General features: G+C 46.0%; 2 protein-coding genes and 2 non-coding genes across 11 annotated transcripts in view; 1 reads left to right on the top strand and 3 right to left on the bottom strand.

The window, feature by feature from the left end:
* Positions 1 to 5,718: 5,718 nt before the first annotated feature.
* LOC104003633 (uncharacterized) lies at positions 5,719 to 16,639 on the bottom strand. Of its 3 annotated transcripts, XM_063803101.1 has the most exons (6): positions 16,252 to 16,639; positions 15,761 to 15,865; positions 14,410 to 14,495; positions 14,016 to 14,077; positions 13,172 to 13,238; positions 5,719 to 5,937 (listed from the first exon to the last, which is right to left on the bottom strand). In XM_063803101.1, exons 1-2 carry the CDS (start codon positions 16,637 to 16,639, stop codon positions 15,861 to 15,863), a joined length of 393 nt encoding a protein of 130 aa, XP_063659171.1. In that variant the 3' UTR covers positions 5,719 to 5,937; positions 13,172 to 13,238; positions 14,016 to 14,077; positions 14,410 to 14,495; positions 15,761 to 15,860. The 3 variants fall into 3 exon arrangements, with proteins under 3 accessions (XP_063659171.1, XP_063659170.1, XP_016793603.3); XM_063803100.1 differs by lacking the exon at positions 13,172 to 13,238; XM_016938114.3 differs by lacking the exons at positions 13,172 to 13,238; positions 14,016 to 14,077; positions 14,410 to 14,495.
* On the bottom strand, positions 14,208 to 14,297 carry LOC112204039 (small nucleolar SNORD12/SNORD106). The gene has a single exon (XR_002941002.2). It is a non-coding gene; the product is annotated as a small nucleolar SNORD12/SNORD106 (small nucleolar RNA).
* Positions 14,570 to 14,660, bottom strand: LOC112204038 (small nucleolar SNORD12/SNORD106). The gene has a single exon (XR_002941001.1). It is a non-coding gene; the product is annotated as a small nucleolar SNORD12/SNORD106 (small nucleolar RNA).
* Positions 16,490 to 21,740, top strand: part of ZNFX1 (zinc finger NFX1-type containing 1) — a 32,297-nt gene continuing 27,046 nt past the window's right edge. For 2 of the 6 annotated variants that reach the window (XM_016938113.3, XM_003317007.5), the window contains exons 1-2: positions 16,510 to 16,945; positions 19,081 to 19,189. In XM_016938113.3, the coding sequence (XP_016793602.2) occupies positions 19,129 to 19,189 (61 nt within the window). In that variant the 5' untranslated portion in view covers positions 16,510 to 16,945; positions 19,081 to 19,128. Of the gene's footprint in view, positions 17,037 to 18,373; positions 18,493 to 19,040; positions 19,190 to 21,740 lie in introns of all 6 variants that reach the window. The other 4 variants (XM_016938110.4, XM_009437407.5, XM_016938111.4 and 1 more) reach the window with 4 other exon arrangements.

The raw sequence follows: 21,740 nt of genomic DNA, 5'->3' as shown, positions 1-21,740 counted from the left end.
GGTGCGATCTCAGCTCACTGCAGCCTCCACCTTCCAGGTTCAAGCGATTCTCCTGCCTCAGCCTCCCAAGTAGCTGGGATTACAGGAACGCGCCACCACGCCTAGCTAATTTTTGTATTTTTAGTAGAGATGGAGAGATGGGGTTTCACGATGTTGGCCGGGGTGGTCTCAAATTCCTAACCTCAGGTGATCCACCCACCTGGGCCTCCCAAAGTGCTGGGATTACAGGCGTGAGCCACCATGCCTGGCCCAGTACTATGAATCTTAACACATGTACACATTCATGTAACCACTACTGCAATCATGACACCGCAAACACTTCCTTGTGCGATCCCTTTACATCCACATCCGCCACCCATCCTAACTTCTGGCAACACCATCATCTCTTCCCTTCATCATACCTTTGTCTTTTCCAGAATGTCAAATAAATGGAATCACACAGCATGTAACCATTTGAGGCTGGCTTCCCTCAGTCAGCATCACATCTCTGGGGTTCATCCAAGTTGTTGCACAATCACTAGTTTATTCCTTTTCACTCGGATGAAGATGACGATTACTTATCGGGGGACCTGCCCTGATAATCACGTAGGTTCTTTTCTATTTTCCTAAGCATTGGCTGGCTTGAGAAATAAAGGGACAGAGTACAAAAGAGAGAAATTTTAAAGCTGGGCGTCCGGGGGTGATATCACACATTGGTAGGATCCGTGATGCCCCACAAGCCACAAAAACCAGCAAGTTTTTGTTAGGGATTTTCAAAAGGGGAGGGAGTGTGTGAATAGGCGTGGGTGACAGACATCAAGTACTTAACAGGGTAATAGAATATCACAAGGCAAGTGGAGGCAGGGCGAGATCACAGGACCACAGGACCGATGCGAAATTAAAATTGCTAATGAAGTTTCGGGCACCATTGTCATTGATAACATCTTATCAGGAGACAGGGTTTTGAGATCAACCAAAATTTATTAGGCGGGAATTTCCTCTTCCTAATAAGCCTGGGAGCGCTATGGGAGACCGGAATTTATTTCACCTCTGCAATCTCGACCATAAGAGACAGGTACGCCCCGGGGGGGCCAGTTCAGATACCTACCCCTAGGTGCACATTCTCTTTCTCAGGGATGTTCCATGCTGAGAAAAAGAATTCAGCGATATTTCTCCCATTTGCTTTTGAAAGAAGAGAAATATGACTGTTCTGCACGGCTCACCGGCAGTCAGAGTTTAAGGTTCTCTCTCTTATTCCCTGAACAATTGCTGTTATCCTGCTCTTTTTTCAGGGTGCCCACATTTCATATTGCTCAAACACACATGCTGTACAATTTTTGTAGTTAACGCAATTATTACAGGGTCCTGGAACGACATACATCCTCCTCAACTGACAGGATTAAGAGATTAAAGTAAAGACAGGCATAGGAAATCACAAGGGTATTGATTGGGGAAGTCCATGAAGTCTTTACAATTGACGTTTAGAGATTGCAGTAAAGACAGGCGTAAGAAATTACAAAAGTATTAACTTGGAGAACTAATAAATGTCCATAAAATCTTCACAATCCACGTTCTTCTGTCATGGCTTCAGGCGGTCCCTCCGTTTGGGGTCCCTGACTTCCCGCAACAATTACTGACCTAACCCTGTGGTCAAGCATTTAGAGGACACATTGTCTCACTTGATCCTCACAGTAACTCCAGGAGGAAAGACATGTTATGCCCACTTTACAGATAGGAGATCTGGGGAAGTTACTGCTGTCTGCCAGGAGCTGGGAATAAGCCCAAGCTCCAAACCATTTGTAAAACTGCTCTGTTCCCAGAAAATGAGTAGTGGGGTATGGGGGAGATAATACCACCACCTCTCAGCTAAAATTCTGGAAGACATTGTGAATCTCTTATTTTTTCCCAGAGCTTTCCAGAAATGCTTGTGTGGGTTTTTCTTTGTTTTTGTTTTGTTTTTATTTTGAGATGGAGTCTCACTCCATTGTCAAGGTGTAGTGCAGTGGTGCAATCTCGGCTCACTGTAACCTCCACCTCCAGGGTTCAAGTGATTCTCCTGCCTCAGCCTGCCAAGTAGCTGGGACTACAGGCACGGGCCACCACGCCCAGCCAATTTTTGTATTTTTAGTAGAGACGGGTTTTCACCATGTTGGCCAGGATGGTCTCGATCTCTTGACCTCGTGATCTGCCCGGCTCGGCCTCCCAAAGTGCTGGGATTACAGGCGTGAGCCACCGCACCTGGCCATGCTTGTGCTTTTACCCATGCAGTTGGTGAGGGTCTTAAGCAAAGGCCCTTGGAAATTAGGGGCCTAGGATAGTACTGGTTCACATCCCAGCTTTCAAGAACCACCTTCAAGGTATATGAACTCACCAAACCTCCCTGAGCCTGTTTTGCTATCTATAAAATAGGGTAATAACAGAGTTGGGGTATAGATTAAATGAGATAATAGCACAATATTGGCACGTGGCAAGCACCCAATAAACCTCATTTCACAGATGAGGAAACTGAAGCTTATAGAAGGACTCCTCAGTCAAGAAGACAAAGAGGTAAAACGAGACTGAAGCATCAAATGTTTGGTGGGACGGGTAGGAGCTAAAGCTAGAGACGGGTTGCCAATAGTTTGATCATTAGAGGCCTACAACTGCCTTGGAGCTCAGAGAAGCAACAGCAAAGCTGAGACTATGGGTGTGGCTGGGAGTTCTCCAGGAAGCTTCTCTGGCCCCTGGCTGGCAGGTATTTGGGGCCATTTCTGACCTCAGTGGTATCTCATCAACACAGAAGTCCAGCAAAAGCATTTGAGCTTTTAAGAGCCAGAAATTATCTCCTTCCTGTATCCATTAGACTGCATTTAAGTAACATGTTGCAATTAAGCCAAGGGTTACAAATACAAGTGCCAGGCCAGGCACAGTGGGTCATGCCTGTAATCCCAGCACTTTGGGAGGCCTAGGCAGGTGGATCACTTGAGGTCAGGAGTTCGAGACCAGCCTGGCCAACATGGTGAAACCCCACCTCTACTAAAAATACAAAAATTAAGGGGCACCGTGCAGGCTTCTGTAATCCCAGCTACTCAGGAAGCTGAAACAGGAGAATCCCTTGAACCCAAGAGGCGAAGGTTATAGGGAGCTGAGATTGCACTCCAGCCTGGGGGACACAAGACTCCATCTCAAAAAACAAAACACCCCACAAATACAAGAGCAGACTGACAGAATCAAATGCATGCTCTGCCACTTAACAGCTGTATGACAAACTATATATACACATATACATAGATGTATATATACATTTATGTATATACTATACACATAGGCAGTACCTGTTAGGCACTAAGTAAAAACATGGCCAGGCATGGTGGCTCATGCCTGTAATTCTAGCACTTTGGGAGGCCAAATAGGGAGGATCCCTCAAGCCCAGGAGTTTGAGACCCGCCTGAGCAACAGAGTTTCTATTTAAAAAAATAAAAAACAAGATAAGGGAATAGAAAGTGATAGAGATGATTAGATAGTTCCCCAGAGGGAGTATGTGAGAGCAAATACCTGAATGACACAAGGCAGAGGGCCGTGCAAAACTCTGGGGGTCTAGGGCTGATCATTCCAGGCAGTGGGAAAATCAAGTGCTAAGATACTGAGGTTGGAGTAATCCTAAAGGAATGGAGAAATCAGGGGGCCCATGTGGCTAAGATTGAAAGGGAAGAGATGAAGTTAGAGGTTAAGGGAAGGGGAAGATCATGTAGGCCCTGATGGACTTTGGCTTTTACTGTGTGAGGTGGGGAAGACACTGGAGGCTTCTGAGCAGAGAGCTCCATACCTAATTCAGGTTTTCACAGATCGCTCTGGTTGCATCTCAACTGATTGTAGGGAGCAAAGGCTGAAGTAGAGACCAGTATTCCAAGCTTGTTTGATGGTTTGTACCAAGGTGGTAGCAATGAAGATGCTAAGAGGGGGTGGGTTTCAGATGTATTTTGAAGGTAGAACCAATAGGATTTGCCAAGGGATTCACATGGTACATGAGGTTGATTCCACAGCTCCTGACCAACTGGACTTCTGGTGTTGCCAATACCTGGGAAGGGAAGATTGCAGGAAGCACAGACTTGCAGGGAATGGGGTTAGGTGAGTGAAGCATCAGGCATTTAGTTTTGGACATGTTAAGTCAAATGCACAAATAAGTCTGAAAATGTAGGCTGGGGCCAGACATAAACGCCTCAAATGCTACGTGGACAAATTGAAGTAGCATCAGTTGACTTAGGTAATGGAGATGCCCATGTCAGGACCTTTAGAGTTGGCATTATAGAGTTGTGAATTTACTGCTTTGTAGCAAGTTATCTCAAAACCTAGTGGCTTGAAATACATTTCCTATAGGTCAGAAATCCAAGCACAATCTGGGTGGGTCCGCTCTCAGGGTTTCTCACAAGCATCTCCGAGAGGTCTGCTGGGGTGGTAGTCATCAAGCCTCCGCTATAGAAAGACGTGCTTACAAACTCACATGGTTGTTGGGTAACTCCTCCCACACTAATGGTTCAACCTCAGTTGATTGCTAGGCTAGCCTTTCCCAACATGGCAGCTTAATTAAAAGTGAGCAAGCTAGACCAGGTGTGGTGGCTCACGCCTGTAATTCCAACACTTTGGGAGGCCGACGCAGGGAGATCACTTGAGGTCAGGAGTTCAAGACCAGCCTGGCCAACATGGTGAACCCCCTCTACTAAATATACAAAAATTAGCCAGGCGTGGTAATCCAAGCTACTCGGGAGGGTGAGGCAGGAGAATTTGCTTAAACCCAGGGGACGGAGGTTGCAGTTCGCTGAGATCTCAAAAAAAAAAAAAAAAAAAAAAAAAAAGTGAGCAAGCCAAGGAGAATGAGAAAAAGAGCTAGCAAGTCTCAGAAGTAACACTAGGTCCAGCCTAGTCAAGGGGAGGGGATTCTGAGTCAATACCAGGAGTCATTTTAGAAATCTAGAGGTCCCAGGCTGGGCCCAGTGGCTCATGCCTGTTATCCCAGCACTTTGGGAGGCCGAAGTGGGCAGATCACAAGGTCAGAAGATCAAGACCATCCTGGCTAAAACAGTGAAAACCCGTCTCTACTAAAAATACAAAAAATTAGCCAGGCGTGGTGACGGGCACCTGTAGTCCCAGCTACTCGGGAGGCTGAGGCAGGAGAATGGGAACCCAGGAAGCAGAGCTCGCAGTGAGCTGAGATCATGCCACTGCACTCCAGCCTGGGTGACACAGCGAGACTCCGCCTCAGAAAAAAAAAAAGAAATCTAGAGGTCCCATCTTTGAGGTGAGATTAAGATACTTAAAAAATTATTCAGTGTGTATTTTAAATAAAAAATCATCACATATTGATAAATGATGCAGCCTATTTTTGCAATTTCCTATGATGTTTATAAACAAATACCATAGCCCACATCATCCTTACTCATCTCATGCAACCATTAAGGCCTAATACCCACGATTTAACATACACGATCTTGTGCAGGTGTAAGCATACAAATGAGATACCTCTGTATTGACCCTCTGCTTCGAATTCTGGCCCAAGTGTGCTTGCTTATTCTTAGGTTTCCAATGCAGAAGCCAATCACGAGGCACAATACCTGTGGAAAGCCAGGCTTTGCCCACAGAAACCAACTGCCCACTAGGGTGATTCTCCCCTCAAAAAACTGAAACCAAATGAAACTGCAAATACCTAACTACTACTTGTTATCCCTGTTCAATGGTTATCTCCAATGGCCAAACAGAAGAGCATTTTGATTTAAAAGATTTTATTTTCTTTAGCCAGGTAGGCAGTTAGAAATTTCACCAAAGTCTAACAATGACATTCTTGAAGTGGGCACAGCCTTTTAAACTCAGGCTATGTATACAGTAACCTTGTGGAACTGGTTCAGCCAGATCTTCACTTTCATGAAAGCACAGGGTCTGTCCTTTTCTTTCCAGAGGGCTCCTCTCATATTCCATCGCCAGTTTCTAAGAAAGAAGGTGGATTACAATCAGTGCTCCATTCTGGTCTATACCGCTTCTTGTTTAGGGTATGAAAATACATGTGACTAAGACCTGGTCACTCCAAGTCCATCCCCTTTATCGGTACCGCCAAGTACCGATAAAGGGAGCTGGGAAACTTCCCAATCTCTAATAAGACAACTTTAATTCTGTACTTTTATTGAATCCCATATTGTACCTGCGTTGGCAAAATGTTTAACCTTCATCTAAAAATGACTTCATGTCACAGTAAACACAGAAGACAAAAACCCAGAATGAGGACACTACCAGTAAAAATCTTTTAAAGGATGAGAAGCTGAGCAGTGGGGGGCATGGCTGTAGTTGCAGCTACTGAGGATATTGAGGTGGGAGTTTCCCTTGAAGCCATGAGTTTCAAGCAATCATGCCTGTGAATAGCTACTACACTCCAGCCTGGGTCACATAGCAAGGCTGCAACTCTACAAAATATTAAAACATTAGCCAGGGATGGCAGTGTGTGCTTTCAGTCCCATCTACTTGGGAGGCTGAGGCAGGAGGATCACGGATGCAGTAAGCCATGATTGCACCACTGCACTCCAGCCTGGGTGACAGAGCAAGACCCCATTCTCTTAAAAAAAGAAATTGGGATACCTGTATGTTCATTCAAGAGACAACCCAAGTAATGTGTATTAAAGACATTTTAGGGGCAAATAAGGATACTTTATGAATAAAGTTATACCAGGCTTAGGATCTATTTAACATCTTAGACGTAAGGGTCATTGTTATATGCAAGATGTCTTATTACATGAATGTTGGACTTTAAGAACTATGCACATTCACACATCCAAAAACAAAATACTTCTAAGATGAGTCATCACTGACTGACATGAACTACAATTTTTGAGGTTTTGGTTTTTTAATATAAAAGTTGGAGAATTATGAGGAGCCACATCTATGATGGCAAAAACACTATACTCAAAAGGTGTAAGAAAACTCAGTTTGCTTTTCCCCTTCCATTGATTAAGGACACTAGGCAAACTGGAGGATGATGCAACACAGTTATTTGGTAAAAAAGCTTCCCTGTGTTAGCTCAATTTATTGAGGGATTGTAAAGGTCAGCAGAAGGAAAGCATACAATCATTGTCTCAGGCCACAGTATGCTTATCTGCTGTAAAGTCCAGCCATGTGACCAGACATGGAGGTAGTAGTGTCCCCAAGGGACACGGAAAAGGAGTGGTGTTACTTTCTCTTTAAAGGGGGTGGAAGGTATAGACTTCAAACATCCATCTCTATGTCTTTCTCTCCTGGGTTTGCTCATAGACAAAGCTGCCATGTTAACAGGCCCACGTAACAAGGAGCTGAGGATGGCTCATGGTAGTAGTATGATGAATCTTATACCTGAACCTCACAAGAATTAAGTAAAATCAATTGACTCCCAACTTAAATATAACTTGGAGCTCCTTCTCTTACTAAGTGAATTGGCCAAGGAAAATTAGCTCCACCCAATGTTCAATCACTTTGTCATCCTTTCTTACAAGACTGTTAGGTATGATGGGTTTCTCTTCAAAGTTTAACTTCCTTGTTCCTTGTTCTTAAGGTCAACTTCCTCATACCTTCCCACTCCTAATTACCCATTCTGTAAACATTTCTCCCACCATTCCCAACCTGTAACCCGCATCTGTTCCTTATCTGGAAAAGTCCCCCTCACTCGTGGCAACTGCTCTTCCCACTGCTGTAACCCACACCCCTCCTGTTTAAAATAGCCAATCAGGACTAGTTTAGATTGGACTCTAGCCAATGGGGATAGGACACAGAAGCAGGAACTAGCTGTGTTAGGGATAAAAACCACTTCACCTCCTTTGTTCGGGGTGCTCTCACTGTGACCAGGAGTGCAAGCAGCACCATTCTGCAGAAGTAAATCTGCCTTGCTGAGAAATCTTTTGGAGATCATTTTCTTTGCAACTCTGAGCTCTTATTGCCAACAATTTGGGAGCTCGTCTGGGTTTACCGTTCTCCTTCAGGAGAAGCCCACGATCACCTCCTCTTGAGGAGAGGCATCCCACCACCTCTTTGCGGTGGCCTCACAAACAGGAGATTGGGTCCCACCCAGAGTGACACATAAACCCAGACTCTCAGCAACACAGGCGGAAAGGATCCTCACATACTGCGGTGACCAGGTAACTGCACAGACCAAGGTAAGAAAAGTCACAGGGGCGACAAAGTATTTCCTTGGTGGTCAGGGCATTTTGGAGGTTGAAAGTGTCAATGAGACGCACAACTGAGTGCGAAGCGAGCGATGATTCCGGATCTGTGATTCCATGGTCACCTCGTATAGCTTATGGTGGATTCCTGTCATGGGCTTATACTGACACACCAATGCTAAGGAGGACCTGAAATATTCCCTCCTGGGAAGCAGCCAGAGAAGGATGAAGCGAAAGGAGAAGAGTGCAAGAAATCTCCAGTAGCCGGGGGCTGACCCTCTAGAGAAAGGAATGGCGAGAAATCTCCAGTAAGGGAGGTTGAGCCTATGAGAGGAAAGGCAATAAATCTCTAATTTTGGGCCTCACACCAAACCTTCATTATGGGAAATACCTCAAGAAAAACAGTAAATAGAAAGGATCAAATTAAGGACAGTAACATCCCCTCTGACAGTCCCCTAGGTTCTCATGCTAAAAGAAGGATAGTGAAAGGACTAAACATAACTACAGGAAGCAAGCCAGAAGCCAACTCCTCTGAAAGGAGTAAGGTCTCTACCCCCGAACCGCCTGCTAACATATGGGACCCACCAGACCACTTGCCTCTGCCAAACCCCCTGCATCAAGCAGGTACACAGGATCCCCCCACTCAGTCCTTCCCCCACATAATCCTGAATCAAAACCCCATGTTCCCCCTAGCCACACACTTGAGCCCTACAGCATGAAATAGAACAATGTAAAAAGGATACTCAGAACTTCCCTTTCCCCTTTCCACCTCCAAAGAATTGCCCCCAACTCTCTTCCCCTTGAAGAAGTGCCCCTTGGGAGAGGTGGCATCAGCTTCGTAAATGCCCCCTTAACCAGCTCAGAAGTACAAAATCTAAAAGAAAAAACTCAAGCCCTTGTCAGATGACCCTTATGGGGTAGCAGATCAAATCATTTTTTAGGACCCCAGTTGTATGGGCCGAGCTTATGTCCATTTTAGGCATTCCCTTCTTGGGAGAAGAACCATGATCCATAGGGCTGCTATGGTAGTCTGGGAACATTAACACCCTACCGGTCAAAATGTTCCATCAGTATTCCGAACTGAGAGTATTTCCCAAGCATTCAACATACAAGGGATGGATGAAGGACCCATGAATTCCTAAATAGGCTTAAAGAACAGATGAGAAAATATGCAGGTTTAGAAATGGAAGACCCACTGGGGCAAGGGATGCTAAAGCTTCATTTTGTTACTAAGACTTGGCCAAACACCTCTAAAAACAACTACAAAAGATAGAGAATTGGAAAGATTGTCCCAGAGACTAACTTCTTAGAGAAGCATATAAGTAGGAACAAAGAGCAGCAGAAACAAAAGGCAAAAATCATGCTGTCTACCTTACAACAGAGAACTCTGCGATAGGAGACACAAGGAAGTAAAACTTACAAACCCTCTCGGCCACCAGCGACCAAACTGTATACAAGGAGTAAGGGAATAAAACCTGGAAGTCACAGTGCAGGATAGGGAAGAGGGGAAAACAAATGTTTCAAATGTGGAAGAGTAGGTCACTTCAAAAGAGAATGCCCCAAATGGGAAAAAGAAAAAATATCATTCCACTTATGGCCTTCCAGGAAAATAGGGAGGTCAGGGGCTCTGTCTCTTTTACCTTGAGTCCCACACCAAGAGCCCCTGATAAATTTAGAGGTGGGACCCAAATGTGAACTTAAAACCTTCTTACAGATTCAGCAGCAGCTCGCTCCCGTTCCCTCCCATCTGGTATCTATCACCTGTTCTTCAGAAGAATTTTCTATCTCAGGGATAAAAGAAGATTTAAAGCAAAAATCTTAAAAGACAGAGGTCTATATAAAAATTGATCAGCCCATGTTAAATTCCTGTTAATCCCTGAGGCAGGAACGAACTTATTAGGAAGAGACTTACCACCGCAGAAGAAAAATACATTCATCCTCATGTATGGGCAGGAAAAAGAAATCAGGGAGGCTGGGCGTGCTGGCTCACACTTGAAATACCAGCACTTTGGGAGGCCAAGGTGGGTGGATCACGAGGTCAGGAGTTTGAGACCAGCCTGGCCAACATGGTGAAACCCCATCTCTACTAAAAATACAAAAATTAGCTGGGCACAGTGGCAGGCGCCTGTAATCCCAGCTACTCAGGAGACCGAGGCAGGAGAATTGTTTGAACCCAGGAGGCAAAGGTTGCAGTGGCTTAAGATCACCATTGCACTCCAGCTTGGGTGACAGAGACTCCAACTCAAAAAAAAAAAAAAGAAAAAAAAAGAAACTTCAAGTCACTCCAATCCATACAAAGTTAAAGACCCCAGGGGAAATAGTAAGAAAAAGGTAATATCCCATTCCCCTAGAGGGCAGAATAGAATTAAAGCCTGTAGTTGAAGTTCTCATTCAGGACTGATTCCCTGAACCCTGTATGTCCCCCTATTAACACCCCAGTATTACCTGTAAAGAAATCAGACAGATCTCATCAACTAGTACAAGATCTCCAGGCTATCAACCAAATAGTCCAGACTACCCACCCTGTTGTCCCCAATCCTTTTACCATCCTCAGCAGAATTCCATGACAATCAATGGCTCAGAGTAACAGATTTAAAAGATGCCTTCTGGGCATGTCCCTTGGCTGAAGACAAGAGAAGTATTTGCTTTTGAGTGGGAAAACCCTCATTCTGGATGGAAGCAGCAGTACCAATGGAGAGTCCTACCCCAAGGGTTTACAGATTCACCTAATTCGGTCAGGACTGCCTCTCAGAAAGATACTGGCCTATCTCTCTACGTTATGTGGACTGCCTTATTTACACTCTACTACTGACATTCCTACCTTTGAAACAAAGGATCAAATTATATACTTGGTCTTCCACTTTCTCTTACCTCAGAACTAAAGGTCTTTTAGCACAGATGCCACCCTTACAGTTCCTGGTACATCAATACCAGCCTGGAGATCACATCCTTATCAAAAGCTGGAAGGAGCCAGCTTGGGAAGGACCATACCTAGCACTCCTAACAACTGAAACAGCAGCCCAAACCGCCGAAAAGGGGTGGACCCATCATACCCCAGTCAAAAGAGCATCACCATCTTCAGAGTCATGGGCTATTGTTCCAGGGCCAATTTCTAGCAACCTAAAGCTACGAAAACTTTAACCCTCTTATACTGCCTTGTCTTCTTTCCTCTCTCTACCGTCAGCTACTTTATCATTAATGTAACTAGATCAAGCTCACCTCAATCACATTTGATGCCTGTCTTGTCATACCCTGTGGGGATCTCCAAAACCAGAGGCAACTGGCCTTCTCAGAAAAATATCTCTGCCCTTCCAAGATAAATTCTAAATCCTCACACAATGCTTGCCTAATCGAAACTAAATCCATTACATTCTTTGCAGTTTGGGAATGGGAAGGGTTTGAGGAGAGGTTCTGCCCATCCCGGAATGATGTCCTATGGAATACCGATCCTCAAGGGTAGACTTCCCCAAAAAGCTGCATCTCTCTAGAACCCTACCTTCGTTTCAAAGGGGAGGCCCCCTCTAATTGCCAATATCACCAATGTAACCCAGTGCAAACTTCTATTCTTACCTCTACCTCCACCAATCCTAATCCCACTTTAAGTAGCTTCTACAGCATGGGAGCCGCAACATTAGGGATAGACCCTACAGGATCTTTCGAAATGCGCTTCATTGTTCCCCCACCCCCTTCATCCCCTTCTAAACAAACACCCAATGACAAAACCAAAGTGACCATTGTAGAGGTTAAAGATCTAAAGCAAACTCTACCAATTGAAACGGTACCGAGACGCAAATGCATGGCTGGAATGGATTAAACATTCTGTCTGCTCGCTAAACAAAGCGATTGTTATGCTTACGCACGTGGTAAGCCAGAGCCCCAGATTGTTCCCTTTCCACTCGGATCGTCCTCCGGCCGATCAGGCATTGAGTTGTATGGCAGCTCTCTTCCAAGACCCCACAACCTGGGGCAATAAGCTATGCCAAACTCTCTCGCTGCTGTTCCCTGAAGTCCCCTGAAGTCTGACACCCTGCGGGTCAGCCCCCGAGGGCCATCAAGCATCCGTCTTCCAATGCCAATTTTACCTCGTGTCTCTCACAGGGGGAGAACTTGAATTTGCTTGGAGACCTAACGAGATGCAGTGAGCTCAAGCCCTTCCAGGAGCTTACCAATCAGTCGTCCCTTATTCATCCCCAAGCAAATGTATGGTGGTATTGTGGTGGACCATTACTGAATACTCTGCCAAGTTACTTGGCGTGGCACTTGAGCTCTAATCCAATTGGCTATCTCCCTTTCACCCTGGTATTTCATCCAGAAAACACACATAAAAACAGAACATCATAAAACAATGGATGTCCCTCGTGACTCTCATGTTTATATGGATGCCATTGGAATCCCACAAGGAGTGCCAGATAGATTTAAGGCCCAAAATCAAATAGCTGCAAGTTTGAATCCATGTTGTTCTGGTGGTCAACTCTAAATAAAAATGTAGATTGGGCCGGGAGTGGTGGCACACGCCTGTAATCCCAGCATGTTAGGAGGCTGAGGCGGGTGGATCACAAGATCAGGAGTTTGAGACCAGCCTGACCAACATGGTGACAGCCCCCAGCTACTTAGGAGGCTGAAGAAGGAGAGTAGGTTGAACCCAGGAGGTGGAAGTTGCAGTGAACCATTGCACTCCATCCTGGGCAACAGAGTGAGACTCCATCTCAAAAACAAAAAACAAAAAATGTAACCCAGCAACGATTCATTAATTATACTAGGGATGCTATTAAGGGAACAGTTTAACAATTAGGGCCCACCAGTCAAACGGCCTGGGAAAATACAATAGCATTAGACATGATACTAGCGGAGAAAGGTGTAGTTTGTGTCATGATTGGAACCCAGTGTTGTACTTTCATCCCTAATAATACTGCTCCCGATGGAACCATAACAAAGGCCCAAGGACTTACTGCTTTATCCAATGAGCTAGCTAGAAATTCTGGAATAAATGACCCCTTCACGATTTTAATGGAAAAATAGTTCCGCAAATGGAAAGGACTTACGTCCTCAATCTCCTGCCATCAGAATAGGTTTGCTCATTCTTGTAGGATGCTGTATCGTACCCTGTATCTGAGGATTAATACAAAAGCTTATTTTAACAGCTCTCACCCACCAAAATCTTCCTCAATCCTCCCTCGCATTATTCAGTTAAGCTTCTAATTTCAGAGGACCAAGAGGAACAAAGTCAAGACATGCTAAAACAAGTCTGAATAATTATAAGAATCAAAAGGGGGAAATCGTTAGATACAATGGATTTCTCTTCAAAGTTTTAACTTCCTTGTTCTTTGTTCTTAAGGTCAACTTCCTCATACCTTCCTGCTCCGAGTTACCCGTTCTATAAACAACTTCTCCGGCCAATCTCAACCTGTAACCTGTTCCTTATTTGGAAAAGTCCCCCTCACTCCTAGCAACCAGCTCTGTAAACAAGTTTCCTGCCCTTCCCACAGCTGTAACCCACATGCCTCCTGTTTAAAATAGCCAATCAGGACTAGTTTAGATTGCGCTGTCGACTCCAGTCAATGGGGATAGGACACAGAAGCAGGGACTACTTGTTAGGAATAAAAGCCCTTTCTTTTGTTAGGTGTGCTCTTGCCAGGAATGCCAGCAGCAGCACCCTACGGCAGAAGTAAATTTGCCTTGCTGGGAAATCTTTTGTTCAAGTGCTCGTTTTCTTTGCGACTCCAAGCTCTTATTTCCAACAAAGACCTAGTAATACCAACAGGCCAATGTCAGTCCTAATGACTTATTCTCCCAGTTTTATACCCAACTTGGAAATGGGTCCTGAGGTTAGGCCCAGTTGGACAAATTTTGCTGTGGGGTTTGACAGATAGAAAGCAGAAACCTCACCTGTTACAAGGCAGACTGAATCAAGCCAAGATCAACACACACTGGTACACGTGGCTCCCAACCTATAGAAAGTTAACAGGTCAAAATAAGCCATCTGAATGCTGGAAAAAATAGAGAAAGCCCAGTTCCCATGAACAAGCAATAGTCTCTGATAAAGATAAGCAGAAAACAAAGATAGGAGTTATTACTGGGGCCAATGCATCAGACAAAAGTGGCCAATAGTGTAGAGATCAACAGGGTCGATCTGATGGGGAAAGAAGCTGTATCATCAGCTGCAAAGGCCACATTTGAGTCGTACAAGAAGTAGGGTGACAAACCCACACTGAAAAGCAGCTACTACGCCCTCCAGAGCCTGTGTCTACTCAGCCAGGGAAGACGTGTTGGCACCACTTACCAATTTTATATGTATATATATATTCTACTTCCAACACCCGCATTCATCCTGGTTCAATCAAAGCCTGGTTTTGGCCAACAATAAACCTGAAATGAAAAAACAAAAAATGAGCTCCCATCAGCTAGATGCCCAGGGGAGCTGGGACAAAGGAGCTGCTCAAGCTGGCATATCAGACAGAAACTGGCTTAGAAAAGTTAGATCAACATAGTCGATCTGTCGGGGAAAAAAGCTAAGTCATCATATATGCCAGCAGGAAGTTCTTGAGTGAGGAGTAAGATTTGAAAGCCATGAGGAGTAAGATTTGGTTGGTATGCTTCATATTTGCAAATTTGCATTCGGTGTTTGAGCACTTCTGTGTTGTATCCTGTAGCTGGTAGTAGCCAAACCAAACACCCCTGTCTTCAGTGCTTACACTGAGTATAGGCCCATGATAGAAGCCAGTGTGGCTGGAAGAGTTGAGGAAGTAGTTGGCATTTACTGAGTTGGGAAGTGAACAAGTACCAAGAGATTGCATTTTAACACAAGTTACCACAAGTTACCTGACAAAAGAACAATCTGGAACAATAAGCTTCACATGTGTTCCCATGAAGCCCAGACTTTGTAAATGCCTCACTCCTGGACTCCAGCAAAAATATTAGTTATGTAGTCAGGCACTGGTTTGAGTGGCTGGTTCAACAGAAAAACACATTTGGCTTTCCAAAATATGTCAATAAATCATCCCTCCACTTGGAAATTTAAGCGCCCCAACACACAGGAAGAATGGAATCCAAAAATATGTTTAAGTGGCATTAAAATGTTAAACGCCTCTTCACTAACAAGGTTCTTCCACTTCAGGCATTTCTCTTAAACCTGTTTCTTCACCAGAAATCTAGTTCCAATATTTAAACTGTGAGAATAAAACATTCAGACATGTTTTTCTTTTTCTTTTTTTTTTTGAGACGGAGTCTGGCTCTGTTGCCCCGACTGTAGGGCAGTGGCGCAATCTCAGCTCACTACAACCTCCGCCGCCCGGGTTCGGGCAATTCTCCTGCCTCAGCCTCGTGAGTTGCTGGGATTACAGGCGCGTACCACCACGCCCAGCTAATTTCTGTATTTTTAATAGAGTCAGGGTTTCACCATGTTGGCCAGGCTGGTCTCCAAATCTTGACCTCAGGTGACCCACCTGCCTTGGCCTCCCCAGGTGCTGGGGTTACAGGCGTGAGCCACAGCGCCCGGCCGTCACAACACTTTTTTAAATACCTAATAAATGCTCGATAGAAAGTGCTTTGTTAAATTCCACGTTTTCCTAGAAAACTAAAGCTTCTCAAAGCACGTGTTTTCTACAGTAGACCCATAGGAGACAAAGACTTACTCGTCAGGAGATCGAAGGTTGTAGACGTCTGCACGTGGCTTCCTTGGAGGTCCAGTGGTGACTCCCTCTTCCAAAATCCATTCTGTACCCGCTGGCTGCTCTAACCTGTGAACCAACAAATAAAGGGCGTTAACCGCCATCTTCCCACGGTCAGAAACGAACAAGGCCGGGCCTTTTGAGGCCGATGTATCAGAACTAACTGGCAAAATATAAGACGTCAGCATTGTCGATCTGATGGGGAAAAAAGTGAAGTCATCATTTACACCAGCCAAGGGCTTCTCAGGCCCGTGCAGAAGGCAGTGGCTTTTCCAGCTCTAGAAACTCATTTCTCCCACGCCCTTAAGGCCTATTTGGGGTCAGAGACGGAGAAGCCACGAGAAGGAGATTAGGGCTGGCCGCAGAGACGACGGCACAAAGAAGGGAAGGGAGGACCAGAGGTCTCCAGCGAAGAACATGGAGTTTCCACTCACACACACAAAACGGGAACTTACGGGCAGGACAATAGCGTATGAAGCCTGACTGCAACCAGCAGAAGCACCACACTCCGAGCGCCGCAGACGCGAAAGGACGAATGGCTTCCTGAACCTCCCTTATATAACCAAAGATGGCTTTCGCACCTGCGCACTGGACCCGAAACGCTCTCTTTCCCGCCCGCTCCGCGCGGGTCGCCCTGGGAAATGTAGTCTCGAGCAGCACAGCCCGAGGCGCTCTAGTAGTTGTCCAGGCCGCGTCTAGCCCCGCCCCCTTCCCTCTACACGCCGGGCCACCCGGGCTTGTCCGCTTCCTCGCCATGTCGCGCTTCACACGCACCAAACCGCTCGACGGGTTTCCCTTCCTCTGGGGCCGGCTGAGGCCCGCAAAGGCCTTGGGCGCAGTCATCCCGCCCCCCGCGGTCCGCTCCCCTCAGCCGCGCCCGCCTGAGCCCGCCGGCTCCGCCGCCGGGGGGAGCTGAGGTGACGCCCTCCTCGAGGGCGGAGGCGCCGGCCGTGCCTGGGCCAGGCCCTCGCGCTCTCCACCCTGGGCCCCCGCCTCCTCCTTCTCCTCCTCTGGGCCGCCCGCCCGGCTCCGCCCAGGGTCTGCGGGGAACGGAAACCGAAAGTGCGCGGTGCCGGGCGGGGCCACCGACCTGCCTGGGCCGAAGCCCCAGCACTCGCCGGCGGCAGTGAAAGGACGCGCCGGAGCCGGGTGAGTGGCCCCGCAACTGCCCCTGCCCCTGCTTCTTCCTTGCCTCGCCGCGAACCCCGGCACCCGCGCCGACTCGCCACTGCCTCTGCCCGTAAGACCTGTCACCCTCTCAAGCCCCCAGCGCACCCGTCACCCGCTCAGAGCCCCTGGCCCCTCAGCGCCCCGTCGCCCCCTCAATCCCCAGACCCCCATCACTCACTCAGAGCCTTGTCACCTCTTTGGCCCCCAGCGGCATCAGCACCCACTCAGAGCGCCTCTCAGCGCCCCGTCTCCCCCTCAGACCCCAGACCTCCATCGCCCACTCAGCGCCCTGTCACCCACTCAGCCCCTGGCCCATCTCAGCGCCCCGTCGCCCCTTCGGCTCCCCTGTACTCTCTTTAGTGTCCCCATCCCCTCAGCTGGCCCGTCGCTCTCCCCAGCACCCCCGACACCGTCACCGCTTCTGCCCTCAGCACTTCGATCTCCTCTGCCCCTACCCCTGTCTGTGTCCTCCCTTCTGCCACTCGCACCCCCCTCATTCCTCCGGCCTCACCTCCTGTCACCTTATCAATCCCCCTCTTCTACAGAGCACCTCGGCACCCCCTTCAGCCTGCTCCCTGCCCCCCCCCCCCGCCGCCTCCGTCCTCAGCAAGCACCCCCTGGTGCTCGCTACCACCCTCTCCGGAAGGCCCCCGTAACCCCGCCACCTCACAGCCTTGGCCCTCCCTGACCCCATAACATTTCCATCAGGGACCGTGGGCTCCCTGGGTCAGGGATTCCCCAGGACCCTGGAGACTTCCCCCAAACCCAGCTCTGCCTCCGACCTCAGCCTCCTGCGTCCCACCCTGGTGATGACTAGCCCCTCTCATTCTGACTCCAGGCCAGCTTGATCATCACTGATTTTCTTTTTCGTGCCCTTTAGGCCTTGATTCCCCCCACCAAAAAAAAACACTTCAGTCTGTTTTCGATCCCAGCATTTCCTGTTCATGTCTACTCCTCCCTTCCTTCCCTTGCCTTTTTTTTAACATCTTTTTTTCTTTTCTTCCGTTTCTTTTAAATTTTCTGGAGTTTCTATTTTAGCATTTTTCAACAAGGGGAAGAAGGAATTTTCCCCTCGGAGAATTGAAAATAAACAAACAAACTCTAAATACTGAGTCTGCGCCAGGAGGGCTGGGTTTGATAAGATGAGGGAGGGGACTCACCAGAGATATTCCCAGGGGGAAGAAAAGAGACTCCTTTTTCAGATGAGGAAAAAAGCTGCCCCTCATATAATGCCAAATGTAGTCACAGTTTCCAATTATGAATATTTTAAAACTCAGTGAAGACAGTCTCAAAAATCCCTTTGCTGAGGACTCTGAGTCACCCACTCTTTCCTTAGCCCCAGCCCACACCATGTGTATGAGTTGGGTTGAGAAGCTCCCTTAAAGGGGCTTCCTCTTCCTCTTACAGGACCAGTGTCAAAGATCACCAAGGTAGAAGAATGAGGAGGAAGAAAGAATATCAGACTTCTAGCTGGTCCTGAGGAAACAGCACCTCGTAGTTGCCAAACTTCCTGGTTATTGAAACATGTAATTTCTTTCTCTTGATTCAGTAGAGCAGAGAGCTTAATCATTTGGCTCCATTCCAAAGAGTAGGCTAAGGGGATAACTGCTCACTAATTATTTATAAACTGTAGGGTACTGCAAGCTATTGGGTACTATATAAGTGGCAGATATGTAAATGCCAGATAAGGTGGTGAGCACATGGTTTTGGATTAACAAAAATGTACTCCTTTTTGCCCTGGCAACAATATTGTCTGCTTCTTAGGAAAGGAAAATGAAACCTAGCAACTGATTAAGTAACTTGGCTAAAGGCATAAACCAAACAGCAGTTTCGAATGGGAATTGATGACATTCCCTCTACCCCAAGAAAGTGCCAGGGTAAAAGAAAGGGGAATTCTATCTCTTGAAATCAGCTAAATTGTGAATTTAATATTTTATATCATAATTGGGCATTTGCAGAGTCGAGCACTTGTGCTCTAGATTAAAATCTGTATTTAACCCTTAGTTAACAAATCATTAAAATGTTAACAAAGGCAGAAGGACTGGCTTGATGGTGTTTGGGTTTTTGCTGCTAGATGCTATGTTTCGAGGACACTGATAACTCAACATGTGCAGTTTTCCAGATAACAGAAAGTAACGTGAAGGAATTCAGGTGACTCAGACATGGAGGAGAGAAGACCTCATCTGGATGCCAGGCCCAGGAATTCCCATACCAACCACAGAGGTAAGCAAGGTTTTCTACCTAATGAGAAGGAAATTCTAGTAATAAGAGAAGGAAATAGGGCTCTCTATAAATGAGCAGGCCTACCTAAGATTGTCTGCATCTCTCAAGTAAAGAATGACTATGGCTGGATGCAGTGGCTCAAGCCTATAATCCTAGCATTTTTGGAGCCCGAGGCAGGAGGATTGTTTACGCCCAGGGGATTGAGACCAGCCTGGGCAACATGGCAATAGGCTTTCTCTACAAAAAAATACATAAATTAGCCGGGCTTGGTGCTGCGTGCCTGTAGTCCCAGCTACTTAGGCTACTTGGGAGGCTGAAGTGGGAGGATCCCTTGAACCTCGGGAAGGGGTGGGTGTAGAAGGCAGAGGTTGCTCTGGACTGTGATCTGGCCTCTGCACTCCAGCCTGGGTGACAGAAAGACCTTGTCTCAAAAAAAAAAAAAGAATGAGTTATTTCATAATTACTTCATGAATTACTCTGAAAAACAGCCAACCCTCCAGTTTTCCTAAGAGAGCTGATGAATGGGTGCAGTTCACTTTAACAAAAACCGTGATAGAGTTTCAGAAAGGGAAATGACGTTTGGTGTAGAGCAGCATCCAATAGAAACAATGTAAGCCAAGAGCATAAGTTTTTATTTTCTAGAAACATCATTTTAAAACGTAAGAAGAAACAGATGAAATTTATTTATGTATTTATTTATTTATTTTGAGACGGAGTCTCGCTCTGTTGCCCAGGCTGGAGTGCAGTGGTGCGATCTCGGTTCACTGCAACCTCCACCTCCCAGGTTCAAGCGATTCTCCTGCCTCAGCCTCCCGAGTAGCTGGGATTACAGGTGCCTGCCACCATGCCCAGCTAATTTTCGTGTTTTTAGTAGAGACAGGGTTTCACTATGTTGGACCAGAATGGTCTCAAACTCCTAACCTCAGGTGATCCACCCACCTTGGCCTCCCAAAGTGCTAGCATTACAGGCGTGAGCCACCGTGCCTGGCCTTGAAATTTATTTTTTCAATTTGATGACAATTTAATAAAATTTAGGAATTTAATAATGTCTTATTTAACCCAGTATAACCAAAATGTTATTTGATTATAATAATTGACTATAATTTATTATCATACTTTAATAATTCACGTATATTTATTTCCCTCAAATACTCATTTTAAGATATTATCAACATAAAAATTTTTAATGTAATGCTTAACAGTCTTTGGTACTAGCTTTCAAAATCTCGTGTGTTTTACACGTCTTAATTCAAAGTAGTTACATTTCACAAACATAGCAGCCACATGTGGCTAATGGCTTTGTATTGGATAGTGCAGATCGTGAATCCTAGTCACCAAAGCTAAATTAGTTCCAAGACCATCACTCTACTAAAGGAATTATTCTGCTTGCTCAGCACTTTCTAAAACTAAACAACCAAATGGATTCCTGCTTTTCCATAAGTTTGCAATGTGTCTTCCAAAGAGTTTTAGCTGTGGAACAAATGAGGAAGAACTATGGGCTCTTATGAGCTATGTGAATGGTTTGTTTTTTGTTTTGAGACAGGGTCTTGCTCTGTTGCCCAGGCTGGAGTGCCATGGCATGATCTTGGCTTACTGCAGCCCCGACCTCCCGGGCTCAAGCAATCATCCCACCTCAGCCTCCCAAGTAGCTGGGACCACAGGCATGCACCATCACGTGTGGCTCATTTTTGTATTTTTAGTAGAGACAGGGTTTCTCCATGTTGCCCAGGCTGTTCTGAAACTCCTGAGCTCAAGCGATCTGCCTGCCTTAGCCTCCCAAAGTGCTGGGATTACAGGCATGAGCCACCACACCTGGCCATGAATGTTGAAAGAATAAGAAATGATACGATTTTCCATTCTTCCAAGACATAGAGTCTTCTAATCAGATAAAAATATTAAAAGTAGTACTTTCTTCTGATTTTGGAGGTAGTTTGAAAAGTAAATATGTAAGTAACAATTATAAAAATTTAGAGTTCAGTTGTAGATCATTTATATTTTACCAAATATTCCTTTATGTTGTCACATTAAAGTCTCGGCTGGGCACGGTGGCTGACACCTGTAATCCCAGCACTTTGGGAGGCCGAGGCAGGCGGATCACGAGGTCAGGAGATTGAGACCATCGAGGCTAACATGGTGAAACCCCATCTCTACTAAAAACACAAAAAATTAGCCAGGTGTGTCAGCAGGTACCTGTAGTCCCAGCTACTCAGGAGGCTGAGTCAGGAGAATTGCTTGAACCCAGGAGGCGGAGGTTGCAGTGAGCCAAGATCATGCCACTGGACTCCAGCCTGGGCGACAGAGCCAGACTCCCTCTCAAAAAATAAAAAATAAAATTCTCTACAAAATGCAAAACAAGGAAGAGTGTGCATAAATTGATTTAGTATCTGATGTCAGGAAATGGTATAATCATCTCAAATATAACATGCATTTGAAGCTTTTACAACTTTTTTATCAAATCATTGTATACAGTCGTATTTTATTTGTTTTTAAAATCTTCATGTCATTCTGCTAAGTTAGGTCAGCCCCAGAATCAGTTTTAGCAAAAAGGAAA

Source organism: Pan troglodytes, chromosome 21 (assembly GCF_028858775.2).
Source record: "Pan troglodytes isolate AG18354 chromosome 21, NHGRI_mPanTro3-v2.0_pri, whole genome shotgun sequence".
Taxonomy (NCBI): Eukaryota; Metazoa; Chordata; class Mammalia; order Primates; family Hominidae; genus Pan; species Pan troglodytes.
Note: the sequence above shows the minus strand (reverse complement) of the source record. Positions and strands in the feature narration are given on the sequence as shown.

What these genes read in the sequence shown, in the direction of transcription:
- LOC104003633 (XM_063803101.1), bottom strand. Translation starts at nt 16,639, where the DNA reads ATGACTGCGCCCAAGGCCTTTGCGGGCCTCAGCCGGCCCCAGAGGAAG.